The sequence below is a fragment of the Eptesicus fuscus genome, chromosome 6, assembly GCF_027574615.1.
Source record: "Eptesicus fuscus isolate TK198812 chromosome 6, DD_ASM_mEF_20220401, whole genome shotgun sequence".
Taxonomy (NCBI): domain Eukaryota; kingdom Metazoa; phylum Chordata; class Mammalia; order Chiroptera; family Vespertilionidae; genus Eptesicus; species Eptesicus fuscus.
This window is the reverse complement of record NC_072478.1, coordinates 52,918,450-52,941,528: the sequence shown is the minus strand read 5'-3', so window position 1 is coordinate 52,941,528 and position 23,079 is coordinate 52,918,450. Positions and strand designations below refer to the sequence as shown.

The following is a 23,079-nucleotide window of genomic DNA, read 5'->3' as shown; positions in this document are numbered from 1 at the left end:
TAAATTGATCATCCTGAAGTACTATTATTACTAAACAGAACTTTAGAATACATAATGGGGAGGTACTAGGCTTCTGTCAAATTTTTGAATTCTTTTTCTTTCAGAATGCAATGTAGTGCAGTGACAAAAACACTGAATTTTAGATTAAGAAAAAACAAAACACAAAACTTGGGTTCTAATCTTCTCTTTAACACTACTTTGACCTTTGACCTTGGGTGGCAATTCACCCAGACCCTCTGGACCTCTATATTCTTATTCATAAAATGGAGGTGGGGCGGTTACACTAAATTGTGGCTGATGTATATTTTATCTCTGAAATTCTATGATAGCAGGCAATATTGCCATCTTACGCTTATTTCCTAGAACTCTGAAAGCTGCAGGTCTTTAGAAATAAAACAGATTTATCTAAGCTAAAAGGAGGAAAAGATGTAGGAACACAATAGACCCATTGAATCAAAACAGCAATAGATGAGCAAAAGGAGTGCTCATTTCCTGAAGTATACAAAGCACTAAATAAAATAATGGAAAAGCCCCCACTAAAACAGAGCCAACATGGCCTGAAAATCCTTTAGCAGTGATGCAAAACCATCCAATGCTAAGAACATTAGACTATGAGTCAAAAAACACTGTGTTGTGGTGCCTGCTGTGCCTTTTATTTGTGATTTTAGTTTCTTATTTAAACACATTGAGCCTCAAAGAGAGGGAATGATAATGCTTGGAAACTACCAATACATGTGCATAGAGTTTATGCATATTACACTTATTTACGCATAGACACTTATGGTTTGGGAGATAACTGTCATGAGTGCCTTAGTGTTGGAAGAGGCAATTCACCATGGGTCCTGAGCACCCCTCACAACTGTACTGGGTGTTGAGAATGTCAGGCTCTGCCCGCTATTTGCTCTTTACTCAGTCTGTTTCTGAGGGTTGTATGCTCAGCAAGCAGCCTTGAGGAGTGAGGGGACAAAGAACCACGCTTGCTTACTCTCAAAGCCATAGGTTCCCCAAGCTCACATCTCTCAGCAGTCACACAAACCCACCACGAGTACAGCATCTACTAGGACCTCTCCACATGGCCCCATGGGGCTTGGGCAAGGGGCACTGACAGGGACATACAGCTCAGCCTGCATGCTGTGCCGTGAGTAACGAAGTCCTTGTCTCTAACAGGTCCTGATTCTGTGTCTTCTGCCTGCACCCATGAAGGTGTGGCAGAGTGACTTTTTAGCTTGTAACTAGGGAGACATTCGAGGCCCTTTATAGACCCCATGAAGATGCTCAGTAAATGTATGACTGTTGCATGAATGCCAATTAGGGTGTCTCATATGCATTTAATTACTTTTTCTTAGTAGAAATCGAAGGTAAGTTCAATACCTATTCTTAGCAGAATAGAGTCCTATATTTTCATCTGGAGCCAGGAAAAGAATTTGTGGCAAGTTTGTGTTTTTACTTATTTGTGGTTCTCACAAATTGTCTTCTGTTAGGCAATTCACTGCACGCACGTCCATCAACAGCCAATCCTGCCAACCACCCAACAAGACCGATGACAAATGCCAGCACCTCATTTCCTTTCTTCTTTGCTCACACAGTCAGAATCTTTCTCACGTTGAAGCTAAGAGTTTATAACCTCACTAGTAAAGTTCTGATCCTGAGCTAATCCCAGATATACCACCCTAATTCTAAAGCCAGTTATTATAACTTTTTCCAGCACCAAAACCCAAAATATATGCTTTGTGGAAACTTTACAAATGATACTTCTGTGCCAATTTGAAATTGTTACAGAAAACAGAGCTGAAAAAACTAAAATTGCTGAGGATCATAGACAGAAACTTGGGAGATTTAAGTGCCACCATCACTGTATTTTGTCAGAATGTAAATATAATTGCAGGTGCTTAGAAAAAAAAAAAAGATAAGTATACCAATAAAAATCTTACATGCTGAACACCCAGAAAGCAATAACACTTCTATTATAAGCCATTTTGTGTGATAATTGCCTTTTGAGAAATAGGGGTAGGGATATTATCACCAACAGAAAGACTTTAAAGAAATGCAAATTCCTGATTAGGATCATTTTCCAGTGAAGTAAGCAGCTATTTGTAAATGATTATTTCTTTCTTTGTTTTCTCACCAGCGCTTAGCTCTCCTCACATGTCATACCATTACTTGTCTCAGGGAAAAGTTCTCAGCCATCTTGACACACGTTCTCACCTTGCATTAGGAGTGATAGTTTTCCCAGGCCCCAAACTACGTGAAGCCTATGTGAAGGGACAAAGGAATGCCCGCCAAACCAGGATATGTTGTTTGTCCTCTAAAGGATTTGGCACTCTTTCCGTTGTTTATCTACAAGACTTGCCAATGACATTAACCACCAGACAGAACAGGATTCTGACTCATTGGGAGCCAATTAGGAAGCTCTAGGCTGCAAGGCTGACTAGTTTTGTGACTTGTTGCCGAAGCAGAAACCAAGGTGAAATAGCGGATGGAAACTGGCCCCGCTCCTAATTAAGCCACTTCTGCTGAAAAACCTATTTCCCAGTATATTTGATGCCAACAACATTTGTCACAGTTGTTCCCTAGCAGTTTATTATGTAGTTAAGGTTTTATTAACTCTTTAAAACCACAGGATACATGAAACTCTAAAACCAGATGACACACTTGGGCACCAACGTAGCTTGAAGACATTTACATAAAACGAGAACATTACTTCTCAGGTAACCACCAGGTAAATATATCGCACAAATCTTTAGATTCCCTACCAAGTGTAAGGTTTGAATATGATCTGTTGCCTAAAGGGAAGTAAAGGAAGGGAGGGAGCCCACTCATACTTCCAAGGAAATTTTCTTCCTGCAAACGCACTTTGTAACTGCTTTACACTGATAGATAACCATCAGCTTTTCTAGATTAGCATATATATGTCCTCTCGAGTCTTTCAATGAGTCATTAATAACGTGCCTAGCATTTTATAGTTTACGTTTTCACACAGAAATCTCATTTGGCCCTCCAGCAATATAGTCAGCAGGTATTTTTTTTTATCATCACCATTTAATAAAATAGGAAACTGAGAATTAATATGTTAAATAATTTGGCCACGATCATGCAGCAAGAAAACCAGACCTTAATTTTTTTTTTATTTTTGTTTCTAAATCTCAGATTCTTCTTCAAGCCAATACAGAGGGTTCATTGAGTGATACGTGTATTAGATTACCATTATCATTCATGCCCAGACCATCATTCTGAACTATGTTCACTGCTTGTGCTCACAAATGTGAGGTCTTGTTACCCACCCTTTCCAGCCACAGAAGTGGTCCTTTAAGCAATGCAAACATTTCCTCGTGGTCAGGATGTTTATATCAGGACTACAAACACAGGAGCAAATCTAGGAAGATGTGAAATTCATTCCAGTTTGAAGAAAAGAAAAAAAATGTGGAGGCCAATCACAAAAGGAGTGCAAACCTCTAATTATAGTGAGAATCAACACTTTAAAAAAAACAGTCCTTTTTAAAGGGGAAGTGTCCCAAATCTGTAGATCTGGATAATTAAAATTTGTGCGGGAAATAAATGATTAGAAAATTTATGCACTCATTTTATTTTACTGCTGATGCCATAAAACTTTTTCTAAATGTAATTAATTATGCTTGTAAGTAAATAAAATCAGCTGCAAAAGTCAGATTTGAGTAAATTGGGGTTCCAGCTATTGTGATTGCTTTTTTTCTTATTTCAACAAGGCAAAGCCCATGTACAAATTAAAATCAGGTTTCATTTAAAAACCAGGCAAAAAAAACCCAAGGTCTGGTCATTCTAGCATTGGGTCCTTGAATCGTAAGCACATGGTGCTATTGCAAAGTTCTAACTACTCACATAACAATTTTACCTAAGAAACTGTGTAGGAACCCTGAGAACATCTTTATGGCCATTTGGGGCATTTCATTATTGTTGGCCCAGCAAAGTAATCATGCCCTCCACTCTTTCAGAGAAACAGTCAATTCTTCCCCATATTCTTGCTGCCCTTCCCACTCAAGAAAACAACCCTGCTCCCATTAACAAAGGCGGTATTGTTAGAGAGGAATTTCTGAGTAGAGGTAGCAACAGTCACCATTTTCACAATAAAAAGGGAGGGAAGCAACTGCTCATTGCAAATTCTAGCCTTTCACATATCTGTGTAACACTAGCTACCTTTTCTAACTTACTAGCAAAAATATATTCATTTCCTGGGATTTCTTGATCTCTTCAATCCCTCGCACAGTAGCCCCCTCTTTTCCATTGAAATTTCTAAAATGCCTCTAAAATTGTGGCTTTGGTCATACAGGAACATGAAAGCAGCAGCAGTAATAGAATATTTCACCGCTGAGCCGCACGAACAGTCAGTGCCCAGTTACCTGCCCCCTCCCCGGCAGTCCTTGTCTGCAGCCACAGGATGCGGCGATGAGGACCTGCTGAAAACCACACCAGCACTTAGGGACATCTTTGGGAGAACCAGGAGAGCATTCGTTTGCTACAGGACATAAATGACATTGGCGTTTTTCTCGTTATTACCTAAGAATGCGGTTGGGCACTTTCAATAACACCTTTTTTTTTTTTTCTGAAACATCATAGCTCTTCATGAAAATAGAATAGCCTTCCAGAGCAGGAAAGATCTGATCAGTTTTATGAGGCAAACTGAAATATGGTAATGAAAAGTGACTTTCTCAAGGCATGCAATGCTTTAGAAAAAGATTTAGTGGCCCTTCCACACTCTCAGAGCACTTGGAAAACCCTCATTCCCCCAAGCACAGCGAATTGCTCCAAACACCACTGAGGAAAAAGATGTAGCATGGTGATGAGGGGAGAGAGTGCAGGCTTCAGCATCCAAGAGAGATCTCCAATCCCGGTTCTGCCATTCCTCTCCATGACACCAGCATGAGCGTGTCTCTCTCAGAGCCTGAGTTTTCTTATCTGTAAAATGCAACTAATAATAGACCATCTTGCAAGACTTTGGAAAATGCATGGCTTTACTAGTGCCTAATAAGTAGTAGATGCTCAATATATGCTATTTTTTTTTTTTTTTTTGCTCCTCTGTCCTCTTCTCCATTAATTGACTTCCAATAGAAGAAAAGTGAAAGCATTTTTGGTTTCCTAAAAACCACGAATCAGCTTGTAGAGATATATAGAGATTTCCAACATTTCACTGAGAAATGAAAAAGTAAAGGTCATTTATCTATAGAGCTACAACCAGGTATCCCATCTATTTTTGAATTCTACTTAAAGGCCACACTTAGTGGCTTAGTATAGCTGGAAACTGAGAACTCAAGTAGAAACTACCATCAATTCAATCACATGGGAAGTACTTACAAGTACCTATTAAACTTGTAACAGTCACACATTATATGTCTTCATGAATGTCTCTACAGTGACTACATGAAGCATTTTTTGGATCCATCCTAGGTATAGTCAGAGTACTCACTGAACTTCTGGAATAGTTAAACAAATAAAATTTCTCTAAAATAATGTTTTTATTCATTAAGTGCACGGGGATCAAAACCAGATGGATTTGACAGCGGGCTCGTTCCCTAGTTCTCAGGCTGCTTCAGAGCAGTGCCAGCTCAGAGAGGGGACGATCAATGTCACACATTCCACACTTCAGGCACTAATAGACCCTTGGCTGCAGGCTCCCCAGTGTTCAGAGGGGATGCCAGAACACACATGCTGTGTGACAGGATCATTTTGGAGGCATCCATGCAGGCCAGGGGAATAAGTAACTGCCTTGGACACTGAATAACTCAGGCAACAGCTGTTTTACAAACACCAGACAGTAATTACAATAGATCTCTTTATTCTTTACAGTAACTGTCACACTACACACACACACACACACACACACACACACAACACACACAAACACACGTGCACGCTTTTTTAAGGTGTAACACAGTAATCAGCACCTTGTAACAGAAGTGTCCACATGGTACCTGGAATAGTTTGAAAAGCTACCAGGCTTGCTTAAACCTGATTAGCAACTTACACACACACTTGCACTCACACCCTCTTCATTCCAGTCAGTATTCAACAAATATGTATAGAACATCTTTCAAATTCTGAATGAGCCCATCATTCTGCTGTTCAGGCAGATGCAAATGAGAAAAGATCCCTGCCCTCTAAAGGTTTACTTTCTAGCAGGGCATACAGATCAATACATAGGCAAACATATGTGACAGGAGATGTTCTTGGAGCTACAAATAGTAGGAGTACCTAATGCCCCTCTAAAATGGCAATAAGAACACTGTCCACTATTCTTACAAGATTGTTGATGTCATGTGAAGCTACTGCCCAAGCTATCCTTACAGTGCCTCTGTAGTAGAGAACTATGAAAAGGATTTTTTGTGTTTTTTTTTTAATATTTGGCCTGAAAAATAACTTATCCTGCTATGTCCTTGTACAAATTAACTGACTAGTTGGCCTCATCATAGGAAATAGAAATAAGTTTATAAAGATATTGATCAGCCAATGTTTGCTAAGAGTAATGGTAAATAGCAAAATAACCAATATTAACTAGTTGATAATAGGATTGTCTTCTACTGAACTTCTATTAAAACAAAAGATAAAAAATTATAGAAGCTAAAATATGTTGTTATTCTAAATGCATTAATATTTTTGCTTAATAAAATAGGACCTGCTATTTTCTACCTGATCCCCTTTCTCACAAAAAGATGACGTATTTGAGGTTGCCTGTCCCATGCAGCCTGCTCCCCCCAAGCCACTCTCCTGGTCTATAGAGTCTTCTGAGAGGTTGGGCTGACATAACCATAATGGCACCTTATCACCATCACTCCTGTCCTGACTGTGGCTTTGGGATCACCTAACCCAGTGGTCGGCAAACTCACTAGTCAACAGAGCCAAATATCAACAGTACAACGATTGAAATTTCTTTTGAGAGCCAAATTTTTTAAACTTAAACTTCTTCTAATACCACTTCTTCAAAATAGACTTACCCAGGCCGTGGTATTTTGTGGAAGAGCCACACTTAAGGGGCCAAAGAGCAGCATGTGGCTCGCGAGCCGCAGTTTGCCGACCATGGACCTAACCCATCCTAGGCACATCATATTCCTCTGCCAGAAATATGACTTAGAAGGTGAGGTGACCATGTTGGTCTGTGTGTACGATGAGGAGAAGACACCTATCTGGGAGGAAAGCAGAGCCACCCTGAGAAGCAGGATGAGAGACAAGTGGTCCTCAAAAGACTGAGAGGGCAGCCTCAGTTTCTAGTTCTTATGAGACCCAGCTGTACTTTGTGTTCCCACTCTTTGCATTTAGTGCAGTGGTTCTCAACCTTTCTAATGCCACGACCCTTTAATACAGTTCCTCATGTTGTGGTGACCCCCAACCATAAAATTATTTTCGTTGCTACTTCATAACTGTAATTTTGCTACTGTTAATGAATCATAATATAAATATCTGTGTTTTCTGATGGTCTTAGGCGACCCTGCTAGCGGTTCCCAACCTGTGGGTCGCTGAGGTACAGATTATAAAAAGCTGAAAGAAACTTATCATCTCCCCTCAAAGAGCCATTTCTGATCAAGTTCACACCCTGATCCACTTCACTACCCATCACTGCTACTTGATGAGCTCAATTTTAAGCATTTTACTCTCTAATCAGCACCTTTTATTTTTTCAGGTTATTCCCTATCATCAACAATCTCTGACCATTAGCAGCATCTGCAACTCATTGATAGCACTCCTGCTTACCACCTTCATCTCTTAGCCAGTTTACCTTCCAAAGTTAATCCTATGACCACTCTCTCTCATGGACTCTCAACCCCATTGCCCCGCCCTCATTTTGTCATCTTCATTTGAGAAAACACAAAACTCTAGTTGAATTTTAGTCTCTGCCTATTCTGTGATTTACATAGTCAATGTGATGGGATAAAACAGAAACATGATTGATCTCATTTCATAGTCATTAATATGAACCCAAGTGGACCTTAATGCTACATTAATCACAGCACAAAGCCATTGTCTGTTCACTCTCCCCTCTCTATTTATTTTCAACTCTAAACCTCCAACACCTCCCTCCACCCCTCAGCTTTCTTTCAGCTGATGTCCTTGCTTTGCATTTCACTGAGAAAGCAATCAAAGGAGACCGCCAAAGCTACCCTCCTGACAGCATCTGTATCCACATACTCGGTGTGTCCTCTCATTATTGAGGGTAAAATAATCCACATTCTAATCTAAGGCCAAGCTCTCTGCATGTACAACAGTTTTCATCCACTCTCACCTGAAGGACATTGCTCCCAGCAACTATTCTTTCTCCTTCCTTTATTAGTTATTTTTCCCTCTCCTCTTGATTGTTCTGAACAGAAATTTTATCATTTCTTCCATCTTAAAACAAACAAAAGAAAACTACTCTCTCTGATCTCTCTGATCTCTTCTAATAGGTACCCAATTTCTGTGTTCTCCTGTGTAACATAACACTTTGAAATCATTCTTACACTTGTCTCATTTCTCTCTGCTTAATCTCTTCTAAACTGACTACTCTACCAAAACAGCAGATGTGGAGGTCCTCACTGAACTTCATGTTACTAAATTCAATGTCAACATTCAGTCCTAATCTTGATCTATAAGCAGAATTTGACACATCTTATTAGTCTCTCTTTCATACTTTGAAACACCTTCTTCACTCAGTTTCCAGCTCATCTCAGTCTCCTGTTTGGGGTTTTGTTTGTTTGTTTTGGGGTTTTTTCTTTTTTTTGCTTTTTCCATCCTCTCTTATTGTTCCTTTCTCTGTCATCTTTGCTATTTTCTCCTCATTCCCCTCACCTCTAAATATTCCATGGCTTAGTTATTGGACTTTTCTAACTTGTATGGCATACCATATACCTTCCAGGCATTAAATACTATATATAGGATAAGGTATCCCAAAGTGATACATGAGCCTAGTCCTCTGCCATCAATTCCCAACTCAGATACAAACTTACTTTTAATATCTCCACTTAGATGTCTAACAGACATGTCAGACTTCATATGACTACAGCTTAATTCCTGGTCATAAGAAGCATATCTATTCCTCCTATAGACATCCCCATCTTGGTAAGTGGAAACTTTATCCTCAGTAACTTAGGACAAAAGCATTTAGGTTTTGAATTTGTTTTAAAGGTATAATCTTCAACAGAAATTTGCTGATGACTTGATTATCTTTGACTCTTCTTTCTCTTCAATAACATCCAATAATCAACTCATCAGCAAATCCTGTTGAAGGTTCTACCTTTAAAACAAACCCAAAACCTAAATACTTGCCATCACCCTAAGCCAAGTCACCATCTCATTATGTCTACTTCACAACAATAGCTTCGGGGTTTCCTCTCTCTAACTTTTTCTCTCCATCACTGAATCCAGATATTCTGGGGACTAAAATTTATAAAACTGTGGGAGTCACACTAAATACATGTCTATAAAAGCATAAATACAAAATGAGGTATGAGTGTGAATATTTAGAATTAGAGATGATTATCACCACAAATAAATTCTAAAAAATTGACAATAATCACATGATAAAATCTGCAAAAAATAATGTTTTTGTTAATTAACTACCAGAAACACTTCTTTAATACATTTCCCTACTTATTTAGCTATATGCTCTTTAGTCACCTCTTCATGCAACAAAAAATTCATATTTTCTATAAAAAGAATAGAAAGATAATTCAGTCTTTCTCCTCTAATGGTTAATCAATTTTTTAATATTTATAGTTAAGATGCATAAAACACATAACTTTATCTCCTTTATCCTTTAAGCCCTGAAGGAAACATTGAGGGATTTTAAGAGAGTGTAGGATTCACATTTTACAAAATCACTCTGGCCTAACTTTATTTAAAGATTAATTCAGGCTGAGACCAGAGGGAGGGGGACAAATTAGGGGAGCACATTAATAATGTAGTCTCAAAATGACAAAAGATTTTTTCTTATTGGAAATGGGGTTACTGTCTTAACCACATTCTTTTGTTTATATGGAAGTCCACTTTTAAAAACTCCATTTCAAAATAGTAAAAAGAGAAGTCAATTAAGTTAGTCACTGCTTATTCTAATATATAAAAAACCAGGGTCTGTCATGACCTAAACGACCAGATGGATGACCAAACACCAGGCTAGGGTCCCGCCCAGCCCAATGGGAGTCAGTCCTGGGTCCCAGCTAGGGCGGCGGGAGTCAGTTCTGGGTCCCGGCTGGCAGAGCGGAAGTGAGTCCTGGGTCCTGGCCGGTATGGCGGGAGTCAGTCCTGGGTCCTGGCCACCCACAGCGCAGCGGCAGGAGGGAGCTGTGGGAATGGAGCCATGCTGCAATCGGACTGGCTTCTGGGTCCCTCCCTGCTGGCCCACAGGCCCAGGGAACCAGAGCCATGCTGCAATGGGACTGGACCCTACCCGAGGGGTCCCGGATTGTGAGAGCATGCAGGCTGGGTTGAGAGAACTCCCTTCCCCTCCCCCCCCCCCCCAGTGCATGAATTTTTGTGCACTGGGCCTCTAGTCCTATATAATAAAAGCTTATTATGCCGTTTATTCGACCAGTCGCTATGATGCGCACTGACCACTAGGAGGCAGATGCTCCAACAGGTATGTTAGCTTGCTGCACACGCCCTGGAGCCCTCCCTTGGTTCCTCCTCGGCCAACCAATCTCCTGTTCCCTCCCCAGCCACTAAAATATTGCTTCTAATTAATTTCCTTTCAATATGCACAAGTCCGTGCACCAGGCCTCTAGTTTTATATAAACACTAGAGGCCGGGTGCATGAAATTCGTGCATGGGGGTGTGTGTCCTGCAGCCCAACCTGCACCCTCTCCAATCTGGGACCCCTCAAGGAATGTCAACTGCCCATTTAGGCCTGATCCCACTGGCATTGGGCCTAAATGGGCAGTCGACATCCTTCTCATGATCCAGGACTGCTGGCTCCCAACCGCTCACCTGCCTGCCTGCCTGCCTGATGGCCCCTAACCACTTCTGCTTGCCAGACTGATCACCCCTAACCACTCCCCTGCCAGCCTGATCAACGCCAAACTACTCCCCTGCTGGCCCAATTGCCCCTAACTGCCCTCCCCTACTGGCCTGGTTGCCCCTAACTGTCCTCCCCTGCAGGCCTGGTCTCCCCCAACTGCCCTCCCCTACTGCCCTCCCCTGCTGGTCCAGTCCCCCCTAACTGCCCTCCCCTGCAGGCCTGGTCGCCCCCAACTGCCCTGCCCTGCAGGCCTGGTCGCTCCCAACTTCCCTCCTCTTCAGGCCTGGTTGCCCTAACTGCCCTCCCCTGCTGGCCATCTTGTGGTGGCCATCTTGTGTCCACATGGGGGCAGCCATCTTATGTGTTGGAGTGATGGTCAATTTGCAGATTACCTCTTTATTATATAGGATATCAATCTCTGAAATGTATTGTCTCAGAAAGACAACTAAGATCTTAATAAGAAGTTTAGCCTCAAATGTTTACAATGAAGATTACTTGATTTACTAATTAGCATATTAGTGATATTTCTGACTGAAAAAAGTTCAAATTAATACAAATGTTAATGATTGGGGTTAACCAACTTTCACATACTGAGAGGCAGGAAGTGTTTGATGGCTTGCACATTTTTTATTGTCCCAAAATGTCTAGCATTGCTAGGAGGAAATTACACCCAGTAAAAGATTTAATTACCTTAATACCCAGTTTATGGCTGTTCCTTTTCCAAACCCAAAGGTATGTAAACCTCAGACTACAGGCAAACCCTGCAAGTTGTTTGTAACATCTACTCTTAGTGGCCTCTGGCAGGAAGATATACCATTGGGGAGCACCCCCATAGTCCTACTTTCTCTTAGTTCAGACCGACAAGAGACATGAGGTTATGGCCAGCCAGAATGGCTCATAACTCTGGTTTGTGAGAGTAAAAGGCCTGCCTTCCCCCATCCCTGTGTTCACTCTGACTATGAGAGTCAGGCTGAGCTTAGTCCCCTGAGCTTTCCAGGCTGCCAGCACAGAACAAGCAGCAAGTCTCCTCTGCACAAGGCTTGGCTACAGGGCCTGTGATGCTTTGTGCAGGAGGCAGGGGCGGAGTGTGGCTGCTGCAAATTCTGCATGTGATGGGAAGAACGTGTTGAATTCTGGAAGAGGATTAACAAGCCATAAGGTTACTTTTCCAGGGTAATATTTTCTCATCGGCTTTGTCAGTAACAAATTGAGCATTTTAATCTCATTTGCCAATTCAATTGATTCCAAATTCAGAAGGAAAGGGGCAGTTATTTAGTATAACTCTGGTCCCCACACACCACAAAAAAACAATTACTATGCTTTTTAAGAGAGAGGGAGGGAATTTCTACTAAATTGAAAGTTCCATCAGGGCGGGGACCATGGTACACAGCATCCAGTTCAAATAGGAGCTTTATATAGCTGCTGAATAAATGTATGAATGAGGAAATGAAAGTTAAAACAATTAACCTATTGATTATACTTTTACACTCATTATACAAGGAATGGCATTTTCTAAATGATGCCTATAATTGAAACTTACTTTTGGAAGTCCACTTTATTAGATTTTTATGCCCATCATAACACATTGCCAAAAACGTCATGGCTGAATACAATAGAAATGTATACTCTCACATCTCTGGAAGCCAGATGTCCAAAATCGAGGTGTCAAAGTGGCACGTTAAGTAAAATTTTTCTACAATGTTTCCATCAGACTACCAGAGAAAACCAACAGAAAGCCAAATTAGTTTAAAGAAACTAATGAGTAAAAAAACTGGTATTTGAGTCTAGGGAGTTGAACTCCTGTGTTTTGAGTCATTTAACCATACTGCCTTCTCAAAGGGGGATAATTCACAGATTCACCTAAACTGGATAGTCCAAGTGAAGTTTGTCTTCAGAAAAGCTTGGGGCTGAAGCTTAAACAATGTCCTCGGGACTTGGTTACTCTGCACTGTTCAGCTTACTCTATCATATTGACTTGATTCTACAATCCCATGCCTCTAAACTCACCTCATCCTTGCCAGTTTAAACCCAATCACTCCATCCAATTACTGTGGCCAGGAGAACAAGCTCTTCTCCTTGGGTAAGCAGAATCACATGTCCACCCTAGAGCTAGGAGTTGGGGTGACAGCCCTCCCCACACTGCACAGACTTAAGGTGGAAGGAGTGTTTCCCCAAGGTCAAACCAGAGAGCTGTGATGGATGCCAAAAAGCCAAAAACAATAAATTTCTGCTGAAGAAGGTTTTCACTACACACAGAAAACCTTTTCTAGGAAGCAATGATTCATATTTCCTAGGAGAAGATGGTATTATTTCCTCGTACGTAAAGCTTCTTTCTGTACAAAAGTCCTAGGAAGGAACCCTGCCCACTGTAAAATATTTCACTGACCTCTTAACTCTTCTCTGCCTATGTTCCTTGTCAAAGGCAAAACATGGAACAAATGTACTAAATCAGAAAATCTCTGCAAGTCATTACCTAGTCCTAAGATTTCTGTTATTTCCCTAAGTTGTCCTCTAGACTAACAATAGAATTAGTAGAAGGAAGATGGTAAAAAGAATGCCATTCAATGGCCTCTAAATCCTTTATAAGATGTTAATGATTTTCATTTTTAAGATATTATCAATTTATTAAATGTTAATGAACATAGTGGCTACTTCAGTGTAGTAAAACATGTTGTTACTAAAACAATTGGACTCCTCTCTTACTTTGTGTCTCCATCCTACATCTTTTGAGGTCAGAGCTTGCCAGGTCAGTACAAAAAGAGAAAAAGCATAAAGAAGAAATGACTGTGTTCAAGACATTTATCACCCAGATATCACAATGCTATTCATTTGCTAATTATTAAAATTCTATTTAGGTTCTTTCTTCAAGAACACAGGCAAGCAAAAGAAAATTCCTGACAAGAAATAGGAAGAAACATAGCAATCTAAACCAGAAAGAAACTAAGAGAAGCAGAGAAGCAATTGCAAAATTCTCTGTGGGATGATCACTAAAGACATCCCAAATTTATTCTGTCATTTTCAAATTCCTCAATTAGAGGCTGTTTTTATACATGGGGGAAGATTAGTATGTTTCAAGCTTCAAATTATTTTGTAATACCAAATTCAATATAATTTTCCATTTCATTAAAAAAAACTCTAGTTTCCACAGCTCTTATAAATTGTTATAAGAGCTGGTTTTAAATTTCTCCAAGTAATTTTGTGGGAAAGAGTAATGTTTGTTAATATTATCCATACACTTAAAATCATTAAAATATAAAATAGATTTTATAAAAATTGTTGATCAAAAACCTGCTTGGTAGGCTTTCACCACTGTGGCAAAAAAATAAACATAGCACAAAGTCATTTTTTCTGACAGATTTTTCCAGTGCTTTCTAGCCATGTAATTATTTTAAAGCATTATTAAAATTCATGATGCCTTCATTTTATATTTTAAGGGAGAGATTTATTATTTGGAAAACAAAGGACACACCCACACGCACACACATTCACACACACACACACACACACACACACACACACACATCTACTCCTTTCCAAACTGTTAGAAAACAATCCAATAGTAACCCTAAATGTATTTGCTTGACATGAATATCATGAAGTTTAATAAAAATCTGTTTTTGAATTTAAATAAATTACAATAGCACCTCGGTATTTTTTGTTTTCAAGGGAATGAATAAGTAGATAATATATATACATATATGTATATGTATATGTATATGTATATGTATATGTACATGTATATGTATGTGTATGTGTAACTATAAACTAATATTTAATATATATTACAAAAACTGATTTTTATATGTGATTTCTAATCAAGATTCATAAATTGTTGGCAGCATGGCAATAGAAACTGGTTACGCAGTACTGTAGAATACCTAATACTCAAAGAGGAAATCATTTGATACTTTTTTTCCAATTTTGTTCTATTAAGTAAAAGATGAGTATGCATTATATGCAAGCACAAAAACAAATATAAAGATATTTCATATCATAATTGTTATGGTATATTTTTAAAGTTGATATTCTTAGATCAAATTTAAGATATGTTTGGCTTATTCTCACATAAAATGTTCAACTTATGGAAGATAATGCAAATGAGTTTGTCAGTGAAGCAGGAGCAAAAGGTACATACATATACCACACACACAGGACTCACTTTTCTTTCTAATCTCACAAACTTTAATCAAGTTCTGGAATTAATGCCAGATATCTTAGATCATGCTTCCATTCACAGTGAAATGAATATTGAGAATGTGTTTTTTTAATCAATTCCAGTTACAGACCTAATGTAGGCTTTTTGAGATAAGAACTTTGAGAAATAAATTGCAATTTTAATTCACACATAAACTCTAGGATCAGCACTCCACAGCTGTCTAGGGGAGCACATGCAGAGGTTCCTAGTAAAATGTCTCTGCCTTCAACAGTGTCTATGGTAGGATTTTCTGGATGGCCACTGCCCTCCTTGTGCTCTTAAAAAACCTTCATTCCCAACATCCTTGGCTTCAAGATAACCTGCTGAAGAAAACAATCCCCCAAAGAGACCATCATTGGCACAGATTACCCACCTTCTCTAAGAGGCCTTCAGAACTAGTCTTCTCATTCTCTTTGCTATTTGTCTTAGTCTCCATAGACCCTCAACCTTTCTTCCTTCCCTGAATCACCTCCCCAGATTCTTCACTATGCCCTAGGAAACCCCAGATCTTTTGCCAGCTAAATTGATATCCGAGCTATGTTCTCATATCTTCCCCTATCTTCTTGTTCTAACAACCCTTATTTTCCTAAGGATACAGCTTCTTCAGCAGCTCTCTCTAGAAGTAACTTTTTCCCCACCCTTCCCATACTTTAGGGCTAAAGAGAAAGTCACTTTCTTCCTTGATCCTTGTTGACACTCCCCAATCATTTCTCTTTTCTCTTAAAAAAGGGTGGGGTGGGTTTATTTTTCATAGCAAACTATCTTTTCATAGTCCATGCACTTCCATACTTGCCCAGATTATGGCTATTTCACCTTTCTCTCTGCTCCTCAAAACTCCAGCACTTTGCATCACATCCTCAGGTGAAAACCTCATTTTTAATTTCACCAAAACAACAGAAGCAACCTCACCCCCTAATTTATCAACCACCCTGTGTCTGTGCTCATGCCCCTGACTTCCTCCTGGGACAATGGATGAGCTTTCCTCTTTGACCAAAGTATGAGTAACATATTTCATACTCTCCTGATTTCCCTCCCAGCTGTTGATCTCCCACATCCTTTGCTGGGTACTCTGCTTCAGTCTTCACCTACTTCTCTCTTAAGTGCCAGATCTCTATTTCCAACTTTCTAATCATTATCCCCACATAGATGTCTACCTAACAGGTCCAAAACTAACAGGTTCATTATTTTCCCCATCCTTTTCTCCACCGGACCAAAATTTGCTTCTCCCTCTGAATTCTTATCTCAATTTAATGCTTATCTGTTTAGTTTTCCAGGCTAGAGACAGCAATGTTTTTCTTTAGGAATTCTTTAATTAGATTAATTGAGGATAGCCACATTAAAAACAGTAGACAGGTTTTTTTCTGCAGTATTTCTCAGATCTTTTAATATATTAATGGTCAATATGAATCTTAAAGAACTGAATCAATTTTTTCAAACATATCTAATCAAATAACCCTTTTGTCAAGGTGAGTCACTCCGAACTAGTGTTCTGAAGACGACACTGTGAGAAATGCTACTGTAACATCACTCCTCCATACTTCATGCCTCATTACTGCCCTAATTTAGGCCTCTGCCATCTCTTACACAGACCATCTCTTTCCTGAAATGAATCCTGCTGATTTCTCTGCCACCATTCTCTCCTGAGCCCCTGCTACCAGTTTTATTTTTCTCTCAGACAGATTTGCTCATGCCTCATCCCATCTCCAACTCCAACTTTAAAATCACCATTGGCTTTCCATTACACTTAAGTTCAAGTACTAGACCTCATATTGTATAACCTTCAAAATCTAGCCTCACCCATCTTCCCAACTTCAATTCTTTCCATAGCTCTCCTTTCCCAAAACATCACATTCTTTCATCCTTTAGGGTGTTATTATTTCACTGCCACTACTCCAAATGGCCTCTCCTATTTCCATCCCACCTCTAACAAACTTCTCCTGAAAACCCATTTCTAATCAGGTCCCTTCTGAGAAATTTTCATTCCAGCACTTGGCTGGTTATGTTTCAGTGTTTCCATAATGCTTTGCACACACCTCTATTACAGCCATTGTCACAATGTATGATAAGAAACTACCTATGTATGTACCTCCTACCTCCCTCCCCCCTCATTATTCTCTGAGCCTTTTAATCTTTATTTCTCCAGCTCCCAACATAGTGCCTGGCACAGAGCAGGCATTGCATGAAGACAAAACTTAAAATGAATGAATAGCATAAGAAGTAATAACGAAGGGAAAATGTAGATGCATTTTAAATAGTTATAATAAAAATATGTTTTAAGAAGTCATGTATTCCAGCCATTAATCTCAAGAAAATATCACTTTGTTTAAATGGACCTTCAGGTTCAACCTCACCAAGTTCTTGACAGAGAATAAATCTTTACTACAATTTGTCTTAAAGAAAAAAAACCTATAACTTCCACAAATCCTCATAGGGTTTTGAAGGAACACACTCACAAATAGCTTGCCTACCCTACTAACCCTGCTCAACAACAGAATCCAAAGCCATACCCCTCTGACTGCACTCCTAACCCTGAACTAACCGGGCTCTGAGGACTTCCCCAGAAGGAGAATCACTCTGTGGGAAGATGTAACCTCCAGCAGTGCTCCTCTCAATTCCCCTTTCACATGAGGATGCTCTCTTCTCGATTCCAGGTGGCCCCCAGAGGTTAGCAACCCTTTTAATCCTGCCTCTCTATCTCTCTATCTTTCATTGCTAAAATTTAAAGTCTGGATTTTTGTCTGAACAAGGGAAGTCCATTAAAAACACACCAGAAGCAAACACTTCTGCCTGTTAGTTTATTGAACTTCTTTGCTCCACCAAAAACTTACCTTTTGCAATTAGATCTACATATCCCTTGATTTTTTCTTTTACATGAAACATGTGTGACTCCTTGAAAGAAGTTCGTTGAGGGGGCTCCTCAAAACATTCCCCCTTGGAAACATCTTTGTGAAAATAAACATGTTTGTGTGCTATCTGGAGTTCTTGAACCACATCAAATATTTCGTCTTTTTTAATCTTTGAAGGTATGTATTTTCCAGGTCTCGGTTTTTGGTGTTTATTTCTAAAAACATTTATAGAAGTACCTTGAACTTTGTTCTGTGAATAAAACAAAAATTAATTTAATTAGATTTAATTGTCATATTAATGGTATAATAAAAGTATGTAATAAATTTTATTAAGACAGTAATAAACTTATATACTGTAAACACATTTGCCAAAGTGCCTTACCATATAAGACATCTTACCTTATAATAGACAAATATGCAAATTGACCGCACCTTCGCTACGCCCAAGCCACGCCCACCAACCAAGCCACGCCCATCAACCACGCCCACCAGGAAACCTTTGCAGGGGCGTTGGGGTGTGGCGGAGCCCAAGGCCGGGAAAGCCGCCTGAGGCTTCCCCGGCCTTGGGCGCCAGCGGGGTGCCTGCGCCGATCGCAGGAGAACACTGGGGGTTGGCTCCTGCGATCGGGTAGCAGGGACGCTGGGTGCAGCCGAGCCCAAGGCCACCGCCCAGGGCCAAGCCCGGACCCTGAAAGAAGGCAGAAGGCGGTGGCCACAGCCAAGGCCTGGGTCCCCGGTGCCGGCAGAAAACTGGTACAGGCAGCCAGGTGAATGAAGGTCTATTGCACGAATCTTCGTGCAAACAGGCTACTAGTTTACTATAAAGCATATGATAGTGCTGCAATGAAGCAGATGTTATCCAATGTAGTTCTCAAAAGGTACTTCATAGGCACGAGGATTGCATTCCACTTCAAAAAAATATAAATTTAAAATAGTAATTTTCTTCTCAAATGTGATATTTTTAAATATAATCTTAGTCTATTTTAAGACAGAAGTTTTCAACTAGACATATAAGAATTTATTTTCAATCATCTTTGAAAAATTCTCAAATGTCCATAAAATGCTTACACCCCCAAAGCTCTTTATCTGTTGAACCATAAATAATTGCTCATAAATAGAGGTAGATTCTCAGAAAAGAATATTAATAATTAGATATGTATTTCAGATCATTTTAATCACTTAAATGCTTTAAATCCATTCACTATGCTTTTCTGAGTTGTCCTACATGCAAGTACATGCTTTTAATGTTGTCTGTCTTCTGTGCTGTTTCTGCAGGTTTGCTATTAAAATGCATTAAACTATAAAAAATGAAAAGAATATTCATAATTGGATATGTATTTCAAGTAATTTCAATAACATAAATGCTTCTTAATTTTAAGCAATAGAAAAATAATACAGTCCCAGGTATCTGACAAGTAATTGTTCAAACAATCATAATTTTTCAAGCTAGTCATACTCTGGCCCATAAAAAGATTTAGAAAAATTCAAATTGTTGCCAAATCAACATGCCAATAAGAAGATATTATGTTTTCTATGCAAAGATGGACTATTAAGCTGTTATTAAATTAAACTCTAAACATGGTCAGGGTTCTAAGGCATATTTATCTAACTCTGAAGACTGTGAAGTTTTCATCCCATCTACCTACTAATGAAATCAATATAATTTTAAAGTATGTTTTTGGTTAAAGGAAACAAGCAATATTGACAATGTTGATTACAAGATTAAAAGCACCTATGGCCAGTCTCAGCAGAGAGGACCATTCAAAAGAGACATGTAAAAATTATAATCCCCTTCCTCCACAGTAAGCATTGAAAAATATTTACCTTTATTTAAAATACATTGATTTAAAAAATATTCAAAAGGGACTAGGACAGTGATCATAAAGTACATCATTCTAAGATCCCCTTCCCTCACCTATCGCCCCAAAGGCCCATTTATCACAATAGCTGCTATTCCCCAAAATTTTTCATCTCCTCTGCAGAGACTGTCCTCCAAAATTTCACCCTTTATTGTCTCTTTGCCATCTCTTTTCTTTTCATCCTTTCTTCCCTGGCCTTCCAAATCTATGCCATTCAACAGATATTTATTGTGCCAGGCACAATGCCTATTGCTGGAGATCCAACATTAAAAAAAAAGGCAGTCACTACCCTCAAGAAGCTATCAGACTGGTAAACATTTTAATGCTAAGTGACGTGGTAGGAGATCAGATAAGCATGTCATGCCAGGGACATAGAGGAGACATCTCACAGCATATTTTCTAGTTTAGCTTTACCTAATACTGTTTAAAGAGGGATATTTACGTGAGATATTTAATCCAAATATTTGTTATAATTCATCAAGACAACATTAAGAATTAAGTGTGCAGGGCAACCTGCAGTGACACACACAAACCAGAGAGGGTCGGACCTGCATTACCACCATTTGTTCACCATCCAGAATTGAAATATCATTGCTGTTATGTACACATAAGGAACTGTTTGACATAGAAATTGGGACTCAAAAGAACTTTTGGCCCAGAAAGAAACTCACTATAGACTGATTCATTTGCCTCTCAGCATAACCATTATTACTTGTCGCATTTTCGGTTCTTATAAGTGTATTTCTAGTATCACATGAGCTCACTCAGCTAGGGGAAATGATGAACAACCTAGACTGATGAACAAGAACAGCATCGATCAGACTGTCAGACCTCAGAGGGAAGGTAGGAGAGGGTGGGGATAAGGGAGATAGATCAACCAAAGGACTTGTGTGCTTGCATATGAGCCTAACCAGTGATCACGGACAACAGGGGGTGGGGGCATGAGTGGGGAGGGGTTTGGGATGGGAATGGGGGGATGAGGACACATATGTGATACCTTAATCAATAAAGTAATAATTAAAAAAACTAGGATTATAGATGATGGAAAATAACTTATAACTGCCATTAAAAGCAAATTTATGGAAAAAAAAGAATTAAGTGTGCAAATTAAGTACATCTGTATAATTAAATAATCTGTATAGCTAAAAAATTAATTTTTAAATGCAATATGAAATCAGTTCTTATTACGACTAAGGATTTCATTTTCTCTTCATTCTATTCAAAATCTATTGGGATTCATGCAATCATTTGAAATGATCATTGCAATATAAAATAATAGTTATTAGTTTCCAGAAAAATATAATGTTAGATAAATGCATTTACCTCATTTATTTTCTCATAATGTTGGGCAATGAGAGTTTTTGCTTCCTGAAAAAAATCTTGGTTGGAGATCTCTAATACAGAACCTAGAATAAAAACAGAAAAACTTTTTTATATTGTAGTTAATGTACTTTCTTAATCAAAAAAATGACAAACCTAAGATATTAAAATTTGGGGACAGTTATGAATCTTGCAGGACATTATTAAAAAGTGAATTTTATAAGTGTAACTTATAAGAGAATGCAAAGAAGTTAATGTAATACTCCTTTAATGTAATATTTTTCTTTAAAAAATCAGCTTATAATGGTCAGAGTGATAAATTATCCTAAATTATTAAAATTCAGGGAAACCAAAGAAAGCACACAAAATTGAAATCTCAAATGGTTCTAAAATTTTTTAAAGTGTTACTATACAGAAGATACAACAGCATGATTTGGGTACAAAAATTATCTTGTTTATTTGTGTTCTCTATACTTGATGAATAATTCATACAACTGTTCATAAAACATGTTGATTAAATTATAACTGCAACATAAAACTCAATAGGTTTGTTAAATAGGAATAGGATTAAAATAAAAATATACACACCTACAAATGAATAATATTATAATAACACTTATTTCATTTATAAGTGCCTTAGATTCTTAATTTATTTTTTTCCTCTAGAATTATATATGGAATTTTATAGTACCTACATAGAACACATCATTCTTATTTATTCCTGATTTCCGCCTTATATTTTCTTTATCATCTGCTGATTGTGACATTTAAAAGTATTTCTTAGCTTTCTCCTCTTAACCTGGAGTCAGTAAAATTAAGTCACATAACCCATTTAAATTAGCTTTAAGTCTGATCAGTGTGCTCTTCATTTCTATAACTCTACCTCCTTTAGTACTCTTAGGATTAAGATTTTTTTTCTCTCTTCTTTTCACCTGCTCAAATTTAAGCAATTAAACTTCCATCTTCAAGCAAATCAAAACCATAATTAGATACTGTCTTAGTCTATTTGGGCTGCTTAGTCTATTTAACTTCCTGAAAAAAAGACAGTGAGCTTTTCAAGGTGTGACTCCACAACTTGTCCTTGCTTACTTCCTCTCTTTTGACTAAACGGCTCTTATAATCACTTAGAATTACATTATTGCCATGTATCAGACACACAACAGTCAATATAATTTATTAATATGTGAAATGATTGTCACTGGGTTTTGGTGGAAATGTAGCTTTATAAAAACCATCTTTTCATTCCAGACAAGACCTTAGAGATGATCTAGTCTTCATTTACAGCAAAGCTCTAAGATGCAGGGGGCCTAAGAGTCTTCTCAAGTTGCACAGCCATGCTGGTTTCCTAAATTTGCTCTTTCTACACATCTGCTTCTTTACTTGATGCAATGGACTCCCTGTAAGTACTAGAGAATCCTCTAGCATTGGGCTGGTCACCATAGTTGAGTACTCGTATTTCACCAACACTTTACACTACAAACAATATATATGTCCTTTCCCCAAAATTCATGTATTGAAACCTAATGTTTAATGTAATGATATTAGGTGGTGGCGCCTTTTGGGGGTGATTATGTCATGAGGGTAGGGGATTAGTGCCCTTATAAAAGTGACCCCAGAGAGGTAGGTAGTTCCTTCCACTAATGTGAGCTGAGTGTGAGAAGATGTACGTCAATGAGAAAGCAGGTCCTCACCAGACGTCGAACGGTTGGCATCATGATTGGACTTCCAAGTCTCCAGAATTGTGGGAAATAAATTTCTCTTGTTTATAAACCACCCTATTATATATATTTTATAACCGCTTGAATGGACTACGACATTTTCATTTCAAGCCAGCAATCCTGCACCCTTGTTGTAATTCAATGTGCTGGTAGAGCCATTCTCCTTTCCCCCTTCATATCTAAAAATTAG

General features: G+C 38.7%; 1 protein-coding gene across 3 annotated transcripts in view; it reads right to left on the bottom strand.

The window, feature by feature from the left end:
* IQCM (IQ motif containing M) overlaps positions 1–23,079 on the bottom strand; it is a 384,245-nt gene that overhangs the window by 230,033 nt on the left and 131,133 nt on the right. For all 3 annotated transcript variants that reach the window (XM_054717693.1, XM_054717695.1, XM_054717694.1), the window contains exons 3-4: positions 21,175–21,257; positions 17,975–18,242 (exon numbers count right to left, since the gene is read on the bottom strand). In XM_054717693.1, coding sequence (XP_054573668.1) covers positions 17,975–18,242; positions 21,175–21,257 — 351 coding nt within the window. The remainder of the gene's footprint in view (positions 1–17,974; positions 18,243–21,174; positions 21,258–23,079) is intronic.